This window comes from Lampetra planeri, chromosome 13 (genome assembly GCF_965212315.1).
Source record: "Lampetra planeri chromosome 13, kcLamPlan1.2.h2, whole genome shotgun sequence".
Classification (NCBI taxonomy): Eukaryota; Metazoa; Chordata; class Hyperoartia; order Petromyzontiformes; family Petromyzontidae; genus Lampetra; species Lampetra planeri.
The window spans coordinates 4,261,471-4,277,145 of NC_136119.1; the positions used below are offsets into that span (position 1 = coordinate 4,261,471).

The window sequence follows — 15,675 nt, forward strand, 5'->3', positions numbered from 1 at the left end:
CATCCGTTTCAGTCCGTGGCTCGTGTGTTTTAATTATTAACACGGAGTCAAGTCGTACTGCGAGTCACGGTTGTTTTTTTATGTGCGAGTGGTCCTTCTTGACTGCCAAAATATTTGCCCAGTTGCTATGAGCTAAGGCTGTTTTTCCAGTTCACAGGATTTAGTGATCAGCCCCAGTGGTTATGACAGATTTATTGAAGAATCGCACTTGATGTATCACTTATTAAGTACTGTATTATATAAAGCAAGTAGCGAAGCTGCACACATATTCAATATAAGCACTTTATTCATTTTCTCCTTTATGGCTTCTGTATTCTGTATTGATTTATTTATAGGAAACTAGCAACCGAATTATTTTTTTATTATGGTAATGCTGACAAAAAATATGTCTTTACACCATATTTCTACAGGGATGGAGTAGTGGCATTGTGAGTGTTTCTTTTGCACTGCGCAATGAACCCATCAACCTGAGTTTGCTTTTCGATAACGCCAACATCTGTGGCTAGTGACACATGAACCATCCTGATCTCCTTCACCAACCTACACTGCCCAGCGTCGTAAAGTATTGCCAAACAATCCCCACGATCGTAATGACATGGAGAGATCTTCATCCAGCAGTGGATTGACAAAGGTCTGTACATTATTATTATTTGTACTTTTCCACATGACCTAAAAGTGTAAGGCGTTCTTAGCAGATAGATAAATACATGTGTGGGTTGGGAAATTAGTTTTGAGAATGAGATTTTTAACAAATGTCACACTAACCTAGCATTAGGCTTATTAGAAGCCTCCATCTATTGTTCTAATCATATAATAGAAAAGGATCATTGAACTTAGAAGCTAATATGTTTAAAATAAAGTAGTAAGTGTACTTTTAATGTCTCGCCATTCGAACTTTAACGACCCCTCATACATATTCTTTGTTTTTTTCGGTAAAGTCACGTAGGTAAAAAATTAAAATAAATTAAATCACGACGTTTTGGGCGCAACACAAGCGTCCTTCTTCAGGTGGGGACATCTAAGCAAAAGCACACCGCTTAAGTGTGGACAAAAAAACTAACAACATTGAATATTTTCTGCTTCAAGCATTGACTTTGTGGTGGGACTTTCTGTTTGGTAAAATGTCTTAATTTATTGTATAAACTGTCTAATTATGTAAAATGTATTCGTTTAACATTAGCTGGCCTAAACAGCGACACTTTCTTCCCAATGACTAAAATTTACTTTATTAAATACCTTTATATATATATTTTCCAATAATACGGCCCTGAAGAGTGTATATAATGGACAACGTTTCGGGCAATGGTTCATCTTTCTGTTTTGAAACAAAACCATTGCCCAAACCGTTGCCTCATATATATTCTCCTTTAGTGCAGCGTTATTCACGAATGTGTTGAGTGTTTGTTATCTGTGCTTGCGCACCACTAATGTAATGTAATATTGCAACAGCAAAAATGTGCACGGTACTTTAATTAGACGAATAGCTTTTTTCCTTTGTATGGATTCTACCGCAGTAGACATATTTTATGTACAGTGCTCTCGCACACTGCGTTTAAGGATGCTTGTTAATCTACAGCCGAGTGTAAAATGGGTGTGACAGAAATTTGGATTCGGCCTTTGTGAGATAATAAACGGTTTGGCAGAGTGGCAGAGCCAGGAGTGACATACCAGACGTCTGTGTGGAGGTGGAGGGGTGTGTGGGGTGCTAGTTTAGGGTGGAATTAAGGGCAGGTGGTGGCAGGAAAAGAATATGGGCCTCTTAACCAATAAGGCTCCAGTTAGCCCCATGTCGCTCTTAAAGAGGAATGCTTTGTACAAATGAAAGGGCACGTTTTTTCAAAAAGAAAATGTTCACATCTGTTACCCACAGTGAGTTATGGGACTTAGGGTTGGTTTTTGTACGATACCTCCACAAATGTTATTGTATTGCTTTTCTTTTTCAGGAAAAAAAATACAGTACATTTGGCAATGGATACCCTAGACTCTTGTTTCCATTATAATAAAATGATAAGCTTACATAATATGCGTGTACTTTTTAAAATATGTACAATATATTCTTTATATTAATGGGATTACAATACATCTTCAAAAATAATCACGCGACCCTCTTTTCAGTAATCCTTTTGGATAAGTCAAAAGGGCCATAACAGAGTCTGTGAAATTGTTTCCAGCTCTACATCCTAATACCAAACAGCTGCAGAAAAAAACTGAAGGGAGAAAATATACTGTACTGTGTCTAATTGATAAATTGTACCGCATCAAAGAGTTTCTGCCCCAAACACAAAGAGCATCTTTAAGGCATCTGCAAAAGGAAGTTGGCGATCGAATGTGCACTGCGACAGCAGCAAACCAGCGCAAACGCACCAGTGGTGGGTGGGTGGGTGGTGGGTAAAAACGGGGAAGTAGCTTTAAGTGGGGGGTGGGGAGCAAGCAAGATGATAGAAAGAGCTCGGATATGGTCTCGGCGCAAGGAAGGGTAGGGAGGGAGGGATTGTGCGTGTGTGCGGTGGGGGTTGTGAAGTAACCTCCCCTGTTTGCTCACAATGGGGGGCGGCAGTGCCTGCAATCATGTTAGCGTCTGCTTGCTCCCAGCATTCTAATTATCGGCTTCTCAATTGAAACCTCCACGAACCGCCTAGGTTGTCATTAAATATTACAAATCCATGGAACTGCAATTTAAAAACAACACTTGAACACTTTTACTTTTGACTAGGTCACGTTAGCTTTGGCTTTTAATGGCATCTCTCCAGTACAATGTAAGGACTGTTAAACTATTCTGGTGCATCATTGAAATGAAACGTACTCGCTGCTGTCACAGTTGTTTCCGATGCGGGACATCAAGAACGTGACTTATGATATGTCACGCAAACATTTTTACCCATCATGGATGGTTCATTTCTTAATATGCGTGTCAAACATTGTGTGTTTTAGTTATGTACTCGCGCAGGAAAGTAAGATATGACTGTCTTGAAAGACAAACCTAAACTTGTAATAGGCGATGTTTCGAGTAATGGCCCTTGTTTATACAAATTAGATAGAGTATAACCTTACCCTAAATTTCACCTATGCGTTTTTTGATTAGTTATTCATGGCAATGTGACTGTATTAACGGTATGTTGAGTTTTTTTTCTCATACACTACTCCCACTGCAGTAGCAACATTATTTGTCTTGTATGTAAAAAAAGAGTTAACTTAATGTCGTGGAATAATGAATCTGTTTTCCATTATGCATATTTTCTGTCTTAACAAATGGCATTTACAATACGCTATAATTTAGATTTAAATTCGTCTTACATGCAACCTATTCTCTCTCAGTGGATGTGTCTACAATAGCAGTTGGGGCATGGCTTTCCTGGGGAAAATTGGCATCTTTATTTCTTGCTACCAGCAGCCAAATTCTATATAATTCATAAACAGTATTTTCTATGCGCTATGTATTATAAACGGTATACACGGCAAGTGACTATATATGGAAGTACTTGTACTGCACACGATATACTGTAGTTTATACACACTAACGTATTTGTCTGTGGGCTGCCAGTGGGTATAAATCGAACGCATGTGTGTGCCAACATGCCCCTCTTACACGAGTGCGGGAATTGCTGTGTTCTGCAACAAAAGCACCGCGGGGGAAATGGAAACATAGCAAAATAAATCTGGGTTTTAATGGTGGAGGAATCCAAAGTAATTTAAATTGTAATTTTAATGCCCCAAAACACGCGGTTGTATGTACAAAAGAACGAAATGCCAGGGTGAAAAGACTGAAAACGATCCTAACTAAACGTGGTTATACTGATTGAGAGTTTGACTAAGCAAGTATATTCCACAAGGTAAGGTAAATGTTTAAAACTTTTAGGCACATCAAACATGCCTCAGAGCATGTGAAACATGCAATTATATTAATCGAAAGAACCATTAGCAAAATGAATAAAACACTTAAAAGGACCCCCGTGGTATATATAGGGGGTGTTCTTACCGAAAACATTTGGTCAACCAGCGGAATGCGTTAACACGCTTACTCTGCGTGCTAGAATACTGCTGGCTTACAAAGCATAGAAAGCTGATAATGCTATCAACTAATAACATATATTTTCATGGGATGAAATGGAATGGAATGTCAACGGATGTATTACTCATAACACTGAAAAGGAGCTTCATATTTTCATGATAACACGCAAACTATATGCAGTACCCAGGTTTAAATTCACACTTGTACAGTATTCGAAAAAGTACTCTGAGGATAAAAGTTATTTCGGTCCTTCGTAAGAATCTATACTCTACGAACAGATGAAAAACGTAACATCTCGGGAACGGCAAGACAAATAAGTCATTTATATTTTGTTGATGCACTCAGGTGCACAGTTAATGCGTTTTAGTCTAAATAAATTACGCGAAACGGACTCTATCCAATTACAGTTATAACACATTAATCATGGCACACGATGCCAATAATGACCCTTAAAAGAAGAGAAACCCATTTTTGTAAAATCGAAAATTGTGCGGTGGATACTCCGTTGGCAGTGGTGCAGACACAAATAACGCAAAATCAACAAATTCGTCAATAGCATTGCCCCTAAAGAGGAAACTTACATAATTGGCGACCTTTTGGGTAATGTTGCGTACTTCAAGGCAATGGCGCTAGTGCGTTAAGTTACTTATTGGGCATAAACACCGACAGGGTAACTTTAACTCAAATAAGTCACCGTACTTTTTTGTTATTGTAAAATCCACTTGCTCACTCACACCGTCAAACCAGTTTCACTCCCTTTTTAGTACCCCCCCCCCACCCCCAAAACGTTCAAGTGAGCAGCAGGTGATGCGTGTGCGTTGTTGTTGCCGCAACCACACAGTAGTAAACGGAGTCTCAGTGCAATCGGCAAGAGCCACAAACACAGGAACACAAGACGTTGAGGGCGAGGGGGGGGGTGGAATGAAGCAAAAGCAAGGGCGTGCCTTGCCCGCGAGTATTCGCGCATGTGATGCATTTAACACGCGCTCGCTGCGTGTCAACAGAGCTCGGCGGCGAACATCAAAGGCGCCGGCCCGGCAGCCAATGGGCTCGCTCCTCTGCCGCTCGGCCCAAGCTCATTGGCCCTCATCCGCCTCGGTCCTTGTGCTCTTTGCTCTGCGGGGAGGGGGTTTGGGGGAAGGGAGATCGGAGAGTTTGGTGGTGGTGGTGGTGATGTGGTGGGTGGTGGGTGGTGGGATGTGGTGGTGGTGGGTGGGTTAGGGGGTGGGGTGGTGGTGGTGATGGGTGGTGGGTGCTGGTGGGATGTGGTGGGTAGATTAGGGGGTGGTGGTGGTGGGTGGGTTAGGGGGGGGGTGGTGGTGGTGGGTGGGTTAGGGGGGGGGGTGGTGGTGGTGGGTGGGTTAGGGGGGGGGGTAGTGGGTGGGTGGTTAGTGGTGGTGGGTGGGTTAGGGGGTATGGTGATGGTGGGTGGTGGTGGTGGGTTAGGGGGTGGTGGGGGGAAGAGTAGGAGTTTTATGGGTGGCTTTTGCAGTAAATTAAAAACGTTAACGTTAATTTAAACACCAAACGCATGCAAATATGTACGGTGGTGTTATGTCAAGTTGCGTTGTTTTGGTTTGATGAAGACGTGCGTGGGAGTCTGGTGGGGGGGGGGGGTAATTGAATTGACGATAGATGAGGGGGGGGCTGTTATTATTGGTGGATATTGCAGTATATAAAGAAAACCGTGCATTTAGAAGAAAACAAAAAAAACACATTAGCAGTTTAGTGTCGGATAAGGCGTTTCAATGTAGTCGTTGCTGAAATGTTTGATAAAATTTTTGGGCGGATATGACACGCGGTGTTGTTTCGTTTTAAGTTTTTTTTTGTTATAGTTAAGAGAACAAAAACAAGACGTGGAATGGTTAAACATGTGCCGCGTTTGCGGACAACCCCCCCCCCCCATTCTTTCAGTCACAAACGACAGTGTGTTTAAACATAAATGCTAGGGCAATGTATCTTTGTAGGCGATACAAAGAAGCAATGAGCACTTTTTTTTCTGCTCTCCCCTCCGTTTAACTCTTTAACCGATGTCCGATATAGACTGTAGCAGCGAGCTTCTACACGGATGAGAACAGCGACTTAAAATTGACAACGGAGAGACACAGACGAGCAGCAGCAACAACAACAACAACAAAAACATCGCGTTACGGAACAATCTTTGTCATCGTCGTCTATAATAATAAAAACCCCAAACCCGTATATTTAAACAAAACCACCCGATTTAAAACCCAAGCTTGTCAATACAAACCACGGACACGCGCGTGTCGCCTGCAAGGGCTTCAGCTTAACATTCAACGCACAAAAGCATCCACTGGTTGTCGTAACAAGAAGCCTCCGCTATACTTTATATCCTTTATGCATATCGGCGCTTTAACGATTACGCCTGTGTTCCAGCGGAATAGTTGCTGTGTCATTTGATTAGGGTTATTTCCTCCCCCACCACCACCACCTCTCTCCTGGAAGCAGCTCTTTCTCTCTGGCTTCTCCCTCCTCCTCCTCTCTCGCTTTTCGCCTCTTTCTCTCTCTCGCTCTCCCTCCCCCACCACCACCATCACCACCACCACCACGACGACGACTCCCCCTCGCCTTCGGGGGAAGCTCGTGTGAAAAAAGAGACTCGCACACAAGCGCCCTCGAATGGAGCGGAGGCGGGTGGCGAGGATTTGGGGGGGTGGTGGTGGTGGTGTGGGTTGTGGGGGTTCTAGGCCAGCCCTGACTGATGGGAAAACAGTTTAGCTTCGCACAGAACGTGGCCCGTGTAATGCATTATTAGCGGATACAATTATCACTGAGAGGGAATGCCCCCTTTAGTGCTTGTGCGTGCGTGTGTGCGGATAACGCTGTTGCTCAGACTGACGCGTCCGTGGATGTAAAATGAACTCACATCAGCAACTTTTGACCGTCTGACGTGCCGGGGGTGTCAACATTCCGACCTATTTTACTTCGCCGCTGTCTTTTTTAAAAAGAAAAAAAACCGCGTGCGTCTGCGTGTGCCTCTCTGTGCGTGTGTATGTATATACCTTAAAACCTTAAAACAACAGTTATTGGCTTCAAGCGCAACACACGCGCACACAGAGACGCATCACGCCGATTTTAGTGGCTTACCACCACCACCACCACTACTCTTTCGCTCTCTCCCTCTCGCGTTTTTTTTCTTTCTCTCCCCCCCTTCTCTTTTTCTCTCGATGTCGCCTTTTGATGTGGCATTGCTCTTGCGAAGACAGAAGATGAACAAGGTAACGGTTGAACAATAGATGCTTTCACTCCACGGTCAGCGAGAGTGGCACGGAGCCAGACCGACATTTACAACAAGAACAAGAAGTTTGTGTTCAACCAGAAGGAGAAAAAGCGAGGATTTGAACCGTGTTTGACAGGACTTGTTTAGGAGGAGGGGGGGGGGTGAAGATGGTGATCTTAGTTTATCACCGCCGAGTTTTCTTGGGATTGCAACCGGCGGTGTTCTTATTTGATAATCCTCATCGCGTGCTGGATGGATTAGCCGCCGCGGTTTTAAAAGGAGGGTGGTGATACTTTTGGATATTTTTTTTTGTTATCTCCCACCCCCCCTCTCTCTTCTCTCTCTCTCTCTCTCCTCCGTTCGTGTTTGTTTGTTTGGGGCGGCCGGAACCCGGCGTGGGAGAGACATCACTGCGTCTGGTTATGTTTCTCCACACCTACTTCCACTACGACTACTACGAACGCCGCCGCCGTATCGCGTCCTGGCCGCGCTGCCTCTGCATCCTCTCTGCTGCTCCTCCTGCCGCTGCTGCTTCTCCTCCTCCTCCTGCTCCTGCTTCTTCCACGTCCTGCAAGCGGCGACTGAAATCGTTTGTCGTAGCCGGGGGGGAACGACGACAACAACAACTGCAACAACAACTACTACTACTGCTGCTGCTGTTGTGAATGTGAGGACCCATGGAGTTAAAGCGAGCGGCGGCTGCGGCGGTGGTGGTGGTGGCGGTGGCGAAGGAGCAGCAGCAGCAGCAGCAAAAAACTTGTTAATGCGTTTAACGGTGACATGTTACGCGTTTGGAGGGGCGCCGCAAGTGCAACGCGCCTCGATCGCACTTGCTAAAGGCGCTGTTCGAATCATTTTACTCTCTCTCTCTATCTCTGTTGTGTGTGTCTATCTCTCTCTCTCTGTCTGTGAGTGTCAACATTTTTTGTCGGATCTAATTTGTCAGCATTTGGGTGGTTTTACGTGCGCGGGGGAGCCGCTTGCTAAAGCTGTATTATTCAGCTTTTGACGTGCGGCTGACTAATCGACATCATCAGACCTTCATGGTGCCAGGGCTGCGACTGTGTTGGATACCAGCATGTCCGTGGTGAGCGGTGCTGCATTAGGGGAACCGAACCCGGTCGATGCTGCGTACGATAGTGGCGACGACTGGGAAATTGGCGTCGGAGATCTGATCATTGACCTGGACGCCGATCTCGAGAAAGACCGACAGAAATTGGAACTTGGTGGAGCAGGAACCCTGGTGGGCAGTGCCACTGCAGCCGCTGGTGGCAATCGGAAAGAAGCAGCAACAGCAGCGGCATCAGCATCAGCAGCAGCGGAGTGTGTAGCCACTACCGACTGTTCTGGGAATATTAATCCCGACATAGCAGCTGGGACATCTCTGACGGAGAGCATGAAGCTCGCTGCTGCTGCTGCAGTCATGCAGCCAACCCAGACGAGCCCCGAAAAGGGCGGCAAATCCAAAGTGAAGCGAAGCAAAAACTCCAAAAACGGGAGGAGGTCGCCCTCATCGGCGGCGGCGGCATTCGGCGGTGCGGAACGTGGCGGTGCCAAGAAGGTGGTGGTGGTGGACGGGCAGTCGGTGCGATCCGGAGATGTGAGTGCATCCTCTCTGACTACTACCACCACCACGACCAACAACACCATAAACACTTCCTCCGGCAGCGGCAGCAGCAGCAGTCGGAGTAGCAAGGAGGAGAAGCCGACCCGAGCGGGTCGTGGAGGCTCCAAGAAGGCGGCAGCGGCGGCGGCGGCGAGGAAGGAGAAGGAGGATGTGCTGCAATTCGTGTCTGGAGGAGGGGCGCTAAGCGGTGGTGGTGGTGGTGGCAGCAGCCCTCAGTTTCGGCTGGGATCAAAGGGAGGTCCTTGCCACAGCGACAGTCTCCAGGGCAACAGTGTCCTGAGCAAGGAGGTGTCATGCCGTCTCTCCGACTTCAGCAAGGCGACGAATCTCGACTCGGGCCTGCTGGGCAACTGCATCATCGTCAAGCAAGAAGACGACGCGGATAATGAAGACGTGCCCCAGCCCGCAGCCAAGAAAGTCAAGAGTGAAAAGGTGAAAGTTTTGTTTTTACTTGTGCCCCCCCTCCTCCCCAAGTTGTTTAGCCACTGCTCTCGTTTGCTGTTATCCTTTTGGCCGTGATTGTGGGTTTTTTTTTGCCCCCCTCGGATGTCACAATTCAATGACTACCTGGATGCCTCTGCACCAGCTACCACTTTTTTTGGTGTGGATTTTGTTGTTGTTCAATCGATGAAAAGCAATTGTGGGATGAGTTTGTGCAGTGGAGGTGGTCACCCAATGTGTGTAACGCGATTTACCTGGGTCCCTTTCAAGTACAGTACTTATAGACTGTATAGGATTTTAAAAGTTACAGAAAAGTGCTTTTCTCATTTGAAATCGAGTACTCCACAGTGGCAGTTTCAGCAATTGTAAAGTGTTAATTATAAAAAAATGTTGAGATATTGATAAGCGAGCTGTAACATACTCGAATTTAACTCACGTTGTGTGAGGACAACATGCCATTGTTGCATCGTACCGTATAACGTTTGCCTTGATGTGCAGTGATTGAGCATTGAACGTTATACAAAGTGATGCTATGTGTGTACGTAATGGAACGTGCCTGTAACAGAGTGCCTTACATGATTATATTCACGTGAAAGTTGTGTAATAGCTGGAGGAGCCCCATTTTAGGAAACCAAGAACCTGTGGTGCTTACAGTGACTTTCTCTTCCAGCTGATTTATGGTCTACAGTACTTCAGGATTGAGGACGTGTATCAGCTTTATTAAGTTAATTGTAAAAATGGCACTGGTTAACAAGCTTGATTTTAAAAGGAGAAATTAACTGTGTTATAAACGTCCTCTGTCGATGGACAGGGCCATTGTTAACGTATTAATAGCTTTTAAGAGTCGTGAATACATTTTAATCTTTGACACATTTACCAAAATAGGACTTTTTGTTTTGTAATACGAGACACTTCAGTAAGATATCGCCAAGATACAGTACAGTACTTGAACCAGATTTCTGAAACTAGTACTTTAAATTAGAAAATATACTTTGCATTTTAAATATAGTGGTGTTGGTTGTGGAAATGCCAGGTAATCTCTGGGGTTTGTTTAGGCATACTGCTGTGTCTTGATAAATGTGACATCAATTTAACGTTGACCAGCTAATAACTTTTTATGGTTCAAAATCATGTTCATGGTATTTTAACAAAGTTGTACTATTTAAATGTGGCTGGTAATTGGAATTATGTTGAATAATTAACTCTTTTTAGAAAGTTTCCAATGCAATTGCAAGTTTATTTGGTTAATGTTTGTGTAATGCAGTACCAACATGGACTTGGACTTTTGTACATGTGTTCAGTCAAACAATACTATAGTCAGCTAGATGTTTAGAAAATGCTGAGGTCAGCAGCTTCAGTTCCACTTATAGTAACAACATCCAAACAGAGCTAAAAGCGTAAAACATTTTCTGGTTTCCTTTTCCCTTACGTAACTACTTAAACTTTGTGGAAATTCGTTTTGCTTACAAAAATATTTTCTCTTGGCACAGTAGCCTCAAAGCTACAATTCTGTTGGCTGAAGTTGTTTCCTAAACTGCCAATAGTATTTGCTGGCCTTGAGCAACTTCAGACATGCTGTCACATGGTACCAGAGAGTAAAAGAAGGCATGTTGAGGTCATGATAAACATGCCCCTGTGTGTCTCAGAAAAGTGTTTTGTCTGGCAAAGTATCCCTCTGTAAGAGTTTAACAAAGTTGTACTATAGCTTCGTATTTTCTCTCTCACTCTCTCCATGCCATTACCCTCATGCCCATAAAATAAATGTCAATATTCAGTAATTAAGTCGTTGAGCATAGATGGTATATTTTAGCATAACTGGATGTAAATTGAGTACTCTATACAATGTAATGCAGCAGTACATCTCAAATGTTCTCATATTTATATCTTTCATTTTGTTCAGCTTACTTTATGCACCTTTTAAAACCGCTTGCAAAAGAACCCAATTGAACTACTACTTTCAGGTAAATTAAGTGATATTGCGTGGTTGGGTGAGGTTTTTTTTCGGTTGATTGAGTGGAAGAGTGAGGCATTTTGTGCAACACTCACTGGCGTGTTCGTTTGAAGAGCAGCTTTCAGTTGCACTTGGAATGTTGAGACGCTTTGCTGTTCTGTGAAACTCCCTGTCTCCTTGATCTGCTTGATAAGGGCACTCAGCCCCTTTAGCCACTTAGACAATAGGCACTTTCAGACTTTGCTTTGCCACTTATTGTTAGCAAATTTCACATTTAAGGCGTGATTCTTTTTTTTTAACCCAAGGACATGTGTTTCTCATAAATGATGCAAAACAGCCCTTCCTTGAGCAGCTGTTATGAGGTCAGAGCTAACATTTCAATATTAAAACACATTTTACATATTTAATTAGCGGTCACATTTGTAATGCAGTCAGGGTTGATATTTGTAAGTATTCGATGTGTGTATACAGTGCATGATACAGAACAATACTGCTGTTGAAGTACACGTCACTGGATTGTGTACTGTATTTCAGTATATACTAATGTTACAGTGCTGCACTGTGATTGAATGCCCCTTACAATTACTCTCCTGCATAGAAAAATCATACTGCAAAGTACAATAGGAAAGCACATATTAAGGTAATAACATTAATTTTACATGTTTTTTTCTGATAAGCGCAAAACATTTGGGCGGTGATCGAAAATTATTATTTAACAGCAATATTAGGTCCTTTTTAAGAGTCGGCATATGCATCTTCCATGGCATACACATGTATAATTTACAAAAAAATAACGTGTGAACACAGTAAGTGCTATATTCGCAAGATATGCAGACAAACTGTTGGTGAATGGGGACGTTGCAATGCTTGTGCACAAGGCTGGTGATGAGGGTAAGGTCGTAGGTGAGACGAAATGGCACAAAAACAGTGATTAATCTGGGAAATTGCTAAAGGGAAAATCTTGAAAGGTGCTGAAATCTTGCTTCCAGTTTCACCATCTGTATGTTGCTTGCCAGGTATTTAAGATACTGAATACTGCAGTATTCAGTATCTTAAAGTGAATAATATTGCAAGCTGTATACAGTATTGTCTCTTAATTGGGACTGGTTAGAATCAGGATCAGAATCTTTATTTATCCTGAAGAAATCCGATGAGCTGTGAAGCTCTTTTTCACAGATGTCCAGTAGGGGCGGGTCATAAAGTTACAACGAAAAACAATTCAATGGGCAAGTGGTGAGTCACGTATGTTGCAACAAGTCTGACATTAAAACAGTGCAAGTGTTGCATTTTGAAACCCATTAAGCGGTTAATTTTGGTGTTGGAAAGATCTTCTTGGTTCTAAAGCTTGTTCCCTACGTTGGTGACTTTACCGAAAGAACCAAGAAGATGAATCCCTGCAGTCACGAAAGCTTTAAATTGTTGGAAAGATGTTAACTGTTGACCCTAATTTTTTTCAAAGATCTGCAACAAACTCCACAAACCACAGTTCCGTACAGGACTTTTGTGTGGTTCACGATCCCCTCATTGTTTAAGATATTAAATCCTGTTAAGTTGTTTATGTACACCACTGGTTCATTCCACTGTTAGTCATGGTGGTTGTTTAATCATGCTTCACCACACTGGTCAGCGCAGAATATTTGTGAATGGGGAGGGTTAGTGGATGAAGGGACAAGGTTGCATATTATTCACCTGGCCAGGACTCTAACTTGGGTGTCCAGCCAGGTTCGTTGAACAAGTGCACTCACCACTGCGCGATTATACCGTGACGCTAATTATATTTCGTATTGCGACAGTGCTGTAATAGTACGGAAGCCAATAAAGCATGTTCCGTACGTTGGTCATATTAAACGCAGTAGTTCAATATCGGTCACGTGGAATGAATTTGATACTCAAAATGTCCAGCGCTAATGAGCTCAAAAAGGCAATGCCTGGTGCCTAGAAAAGATTCCATTAAATATTTTACAGTAATTATTTTCATACTCGATTTTGTGATTACCTTGAGATTACCGAGGAGTTGATTCAAGACGGGCAATGTGACAGTCACAATTTACTTTTATTACAGATTGTAAAGCATTGTAGGGACATTTTTTTTGTATAATTGTAGTGGTGATGTTAAATTGTCCTCAATCTCTAGTTTGTCCACAAATCTTCACCAACAATGAAGTCTACAGTAGAGCGCAAGACCGTAATACTGTGCAGTAATTCTGTAATTTGTATGGCTTTGTTGTGAATGTCAATGTGGAAGGGTATACTAAACAAGCAAGACTGTTTTCACTGGCTCAGTTTTTATTAACTTAGACAGGGCTGGAACTATGGTGATCAAATTCTGTCTCTTTTACATAGGGTTGGTGACAATAACATGGAGAACTGGCCTCCTTATTAACTCTGGCTGTGTTTACACACACATCAGTTTTAATTACATCCGGTTTCTGAAACCAATCTGGAAACAGTTGTGGCACATTTACACAGCGTTTTATTGCCGTGTTTTAAATCATTTTAAGTCCGCCTGTTCACTGAAAACAAATATAAAAGGGCTTCCAATGCATATTTACGAAAACATTTTCCTTACTGTATTCTATTTGTATAGATCATGAGATACGGGTGATATATGCAGCGCTTGGAAAACTAAATTAGCGTCATGTTTGTAAGATTTGTAATTGTACCTAAAGTGATTATGACCACCATCACTTCCAAGACATTCCTTCTCAGGATCTCTGTAATTTGATTTGGAGTAAGAACAGTGCAATGCTTAATTGCAATGTATTATTTTGTTTAATAATATATTCACCTGCTCGTCCCCACACGAAACAGCGTTTTATTTCCTAACACTGTACAGTACGCCCACACTACAAACTCCTTTACTTTCATTTCATATTTTAAACAGGTTCCCATGGCCAACAGCGAAAACCTTGCTCTTTGCAAAGTCATTTTTGTGGAGGCTGAGTTGTGTTTTTGCCACTCTACCATCCCTTCGAAGTCACCGTGATGCGAATAATATTTAGCCTCTTGATCCACTAGGAGCGGATTTCACGTGTTTGATTTTGCACACTGGAGAGACACCGTGCACAAATGTTGCTGCGTGATAATCAGCTGCTTTTTCGGCTTAATATGATTTACAAAAACAATTATGATTTTCCAATACAGTGACAGGCACTTTGCATTACTACAGTTCACAGCAGAATTCCAATAATCCTTGAATCACTGTAATGTGTGGATCACTGGCGGTTCAGAACTCCTCCCCGTAATCCGTGGTGGATAGAAACCGCTTCTGCAGACCACAAACCGCGATCCGTTGAAGTAGGTGGGGCAAGTGCAAAGCTGTGGGAGCAGATCTGCGGGGAAAAGCAGGATTTATGTAATGTTTAAATGTTTATTTGTAGACATTGTTATTAGTTTTGCCATGGCGGTTCAGTAGAACATAATATAGGTTTATTTTTTACTTGGATATCAAGTGAATTTTTTTTAACGAGACGATTTTTTTTCTCTATTTGGGTCTTAGAAAATTCAACCTCATTCGCTCATTTATTGTGGATAAATAAAGCCACATGCCTGCGCTTCCCCCGTAATCGATTATTTTTTTGCACGGATGTTTGCTTCCATAATCTGCGGCTCACCACGTTTCTGTGAAATATTCGTGGATCATAGAACGATCCATGGATGATATGGTCTCTTCATATTAACGTAGGTTATTGGAGGTCTGTTGTAATGGTCTGTCTTCAGTGGGGACGTTATTTTGTCAAATGGACATTCAGTGGCATCGTCTACCATTTGAGATTACAGTATTGTCATTCTTTTATTTTCATTAGGCATTTGAACGTGTGCTGACTGCTTGCATAGATTAACAGCATGCGTTCATATTCAACCCAATTGGCCTAAGTAGGATCTGCGGTACTCAATACTCTTAACGACATCTTCACCAGCCTTGAATCTCGTCGCCATTATGCCCAGCATGTTCCTTGACAGCATTTAATACTGGTTGACTACAATGTAACATTACAAATATTAAAATGCCTACATGTTCAAAAGGTTGTAATCAATTGGATCCACAGCTACCTGTCTGACCGGTTCCAACTAGTCTCCATTAATAATGTCTTCTGAAAAGATCCCTATTTATTAAGATGAATCTGCAAGGCTCTGTGCTCGCCCTATCATGTTTTCCCTGCATGTGAACAATCTAGAAATCTAAAACGTGCACCCTGGCATTAATATATTTGCCTATGATACAACCCTGATGGTCTCTGGAAGTCAAGGGATGAATTGCAACTACAGCTGTAACAGGCCTTTGATAACTTATAACTTGAGCTTAATGGCTTAAAGTTAGTCGTGCTAAAAAGGCCAAAGTCACGTTCTTCGGCTACTCCAAGCCTAGTTTTCACTGCCTGCGCATTGTGTCTCTGGACTCACAT

General features: G+C 42.9%; 1 protein-coding gene across 4 annotated transcripts in view; it reads left to right on the plus strand.

Moving 5' to 3' along the window:
• The first annotated feature begins 8,177 nt into the window (after positions 1-8,177).
• LOC144721942 (zinc finger protein 608-like) overlaps positions 8,178-15,675 on the plus strand; it is a 42,870-nt gene continuing 35,372 nt past the window's right edge. For all 4 annotated transcript variants that reach the window (XM_078599907.1, XM_078599908.1, XM_078599909.1 and 1 more), the window contains exon 1: positions 8,178-9,309. In XM_078599907.1, the coding sequence (XP_078456033.1) occupies positions 8,329-9,309 (981 nt within the window). In that variant the 5' untranslated portion in view covers positions 8,178-8,328. The remainder of the gene's footprint in view (positions 9,310-15,675) is intronic.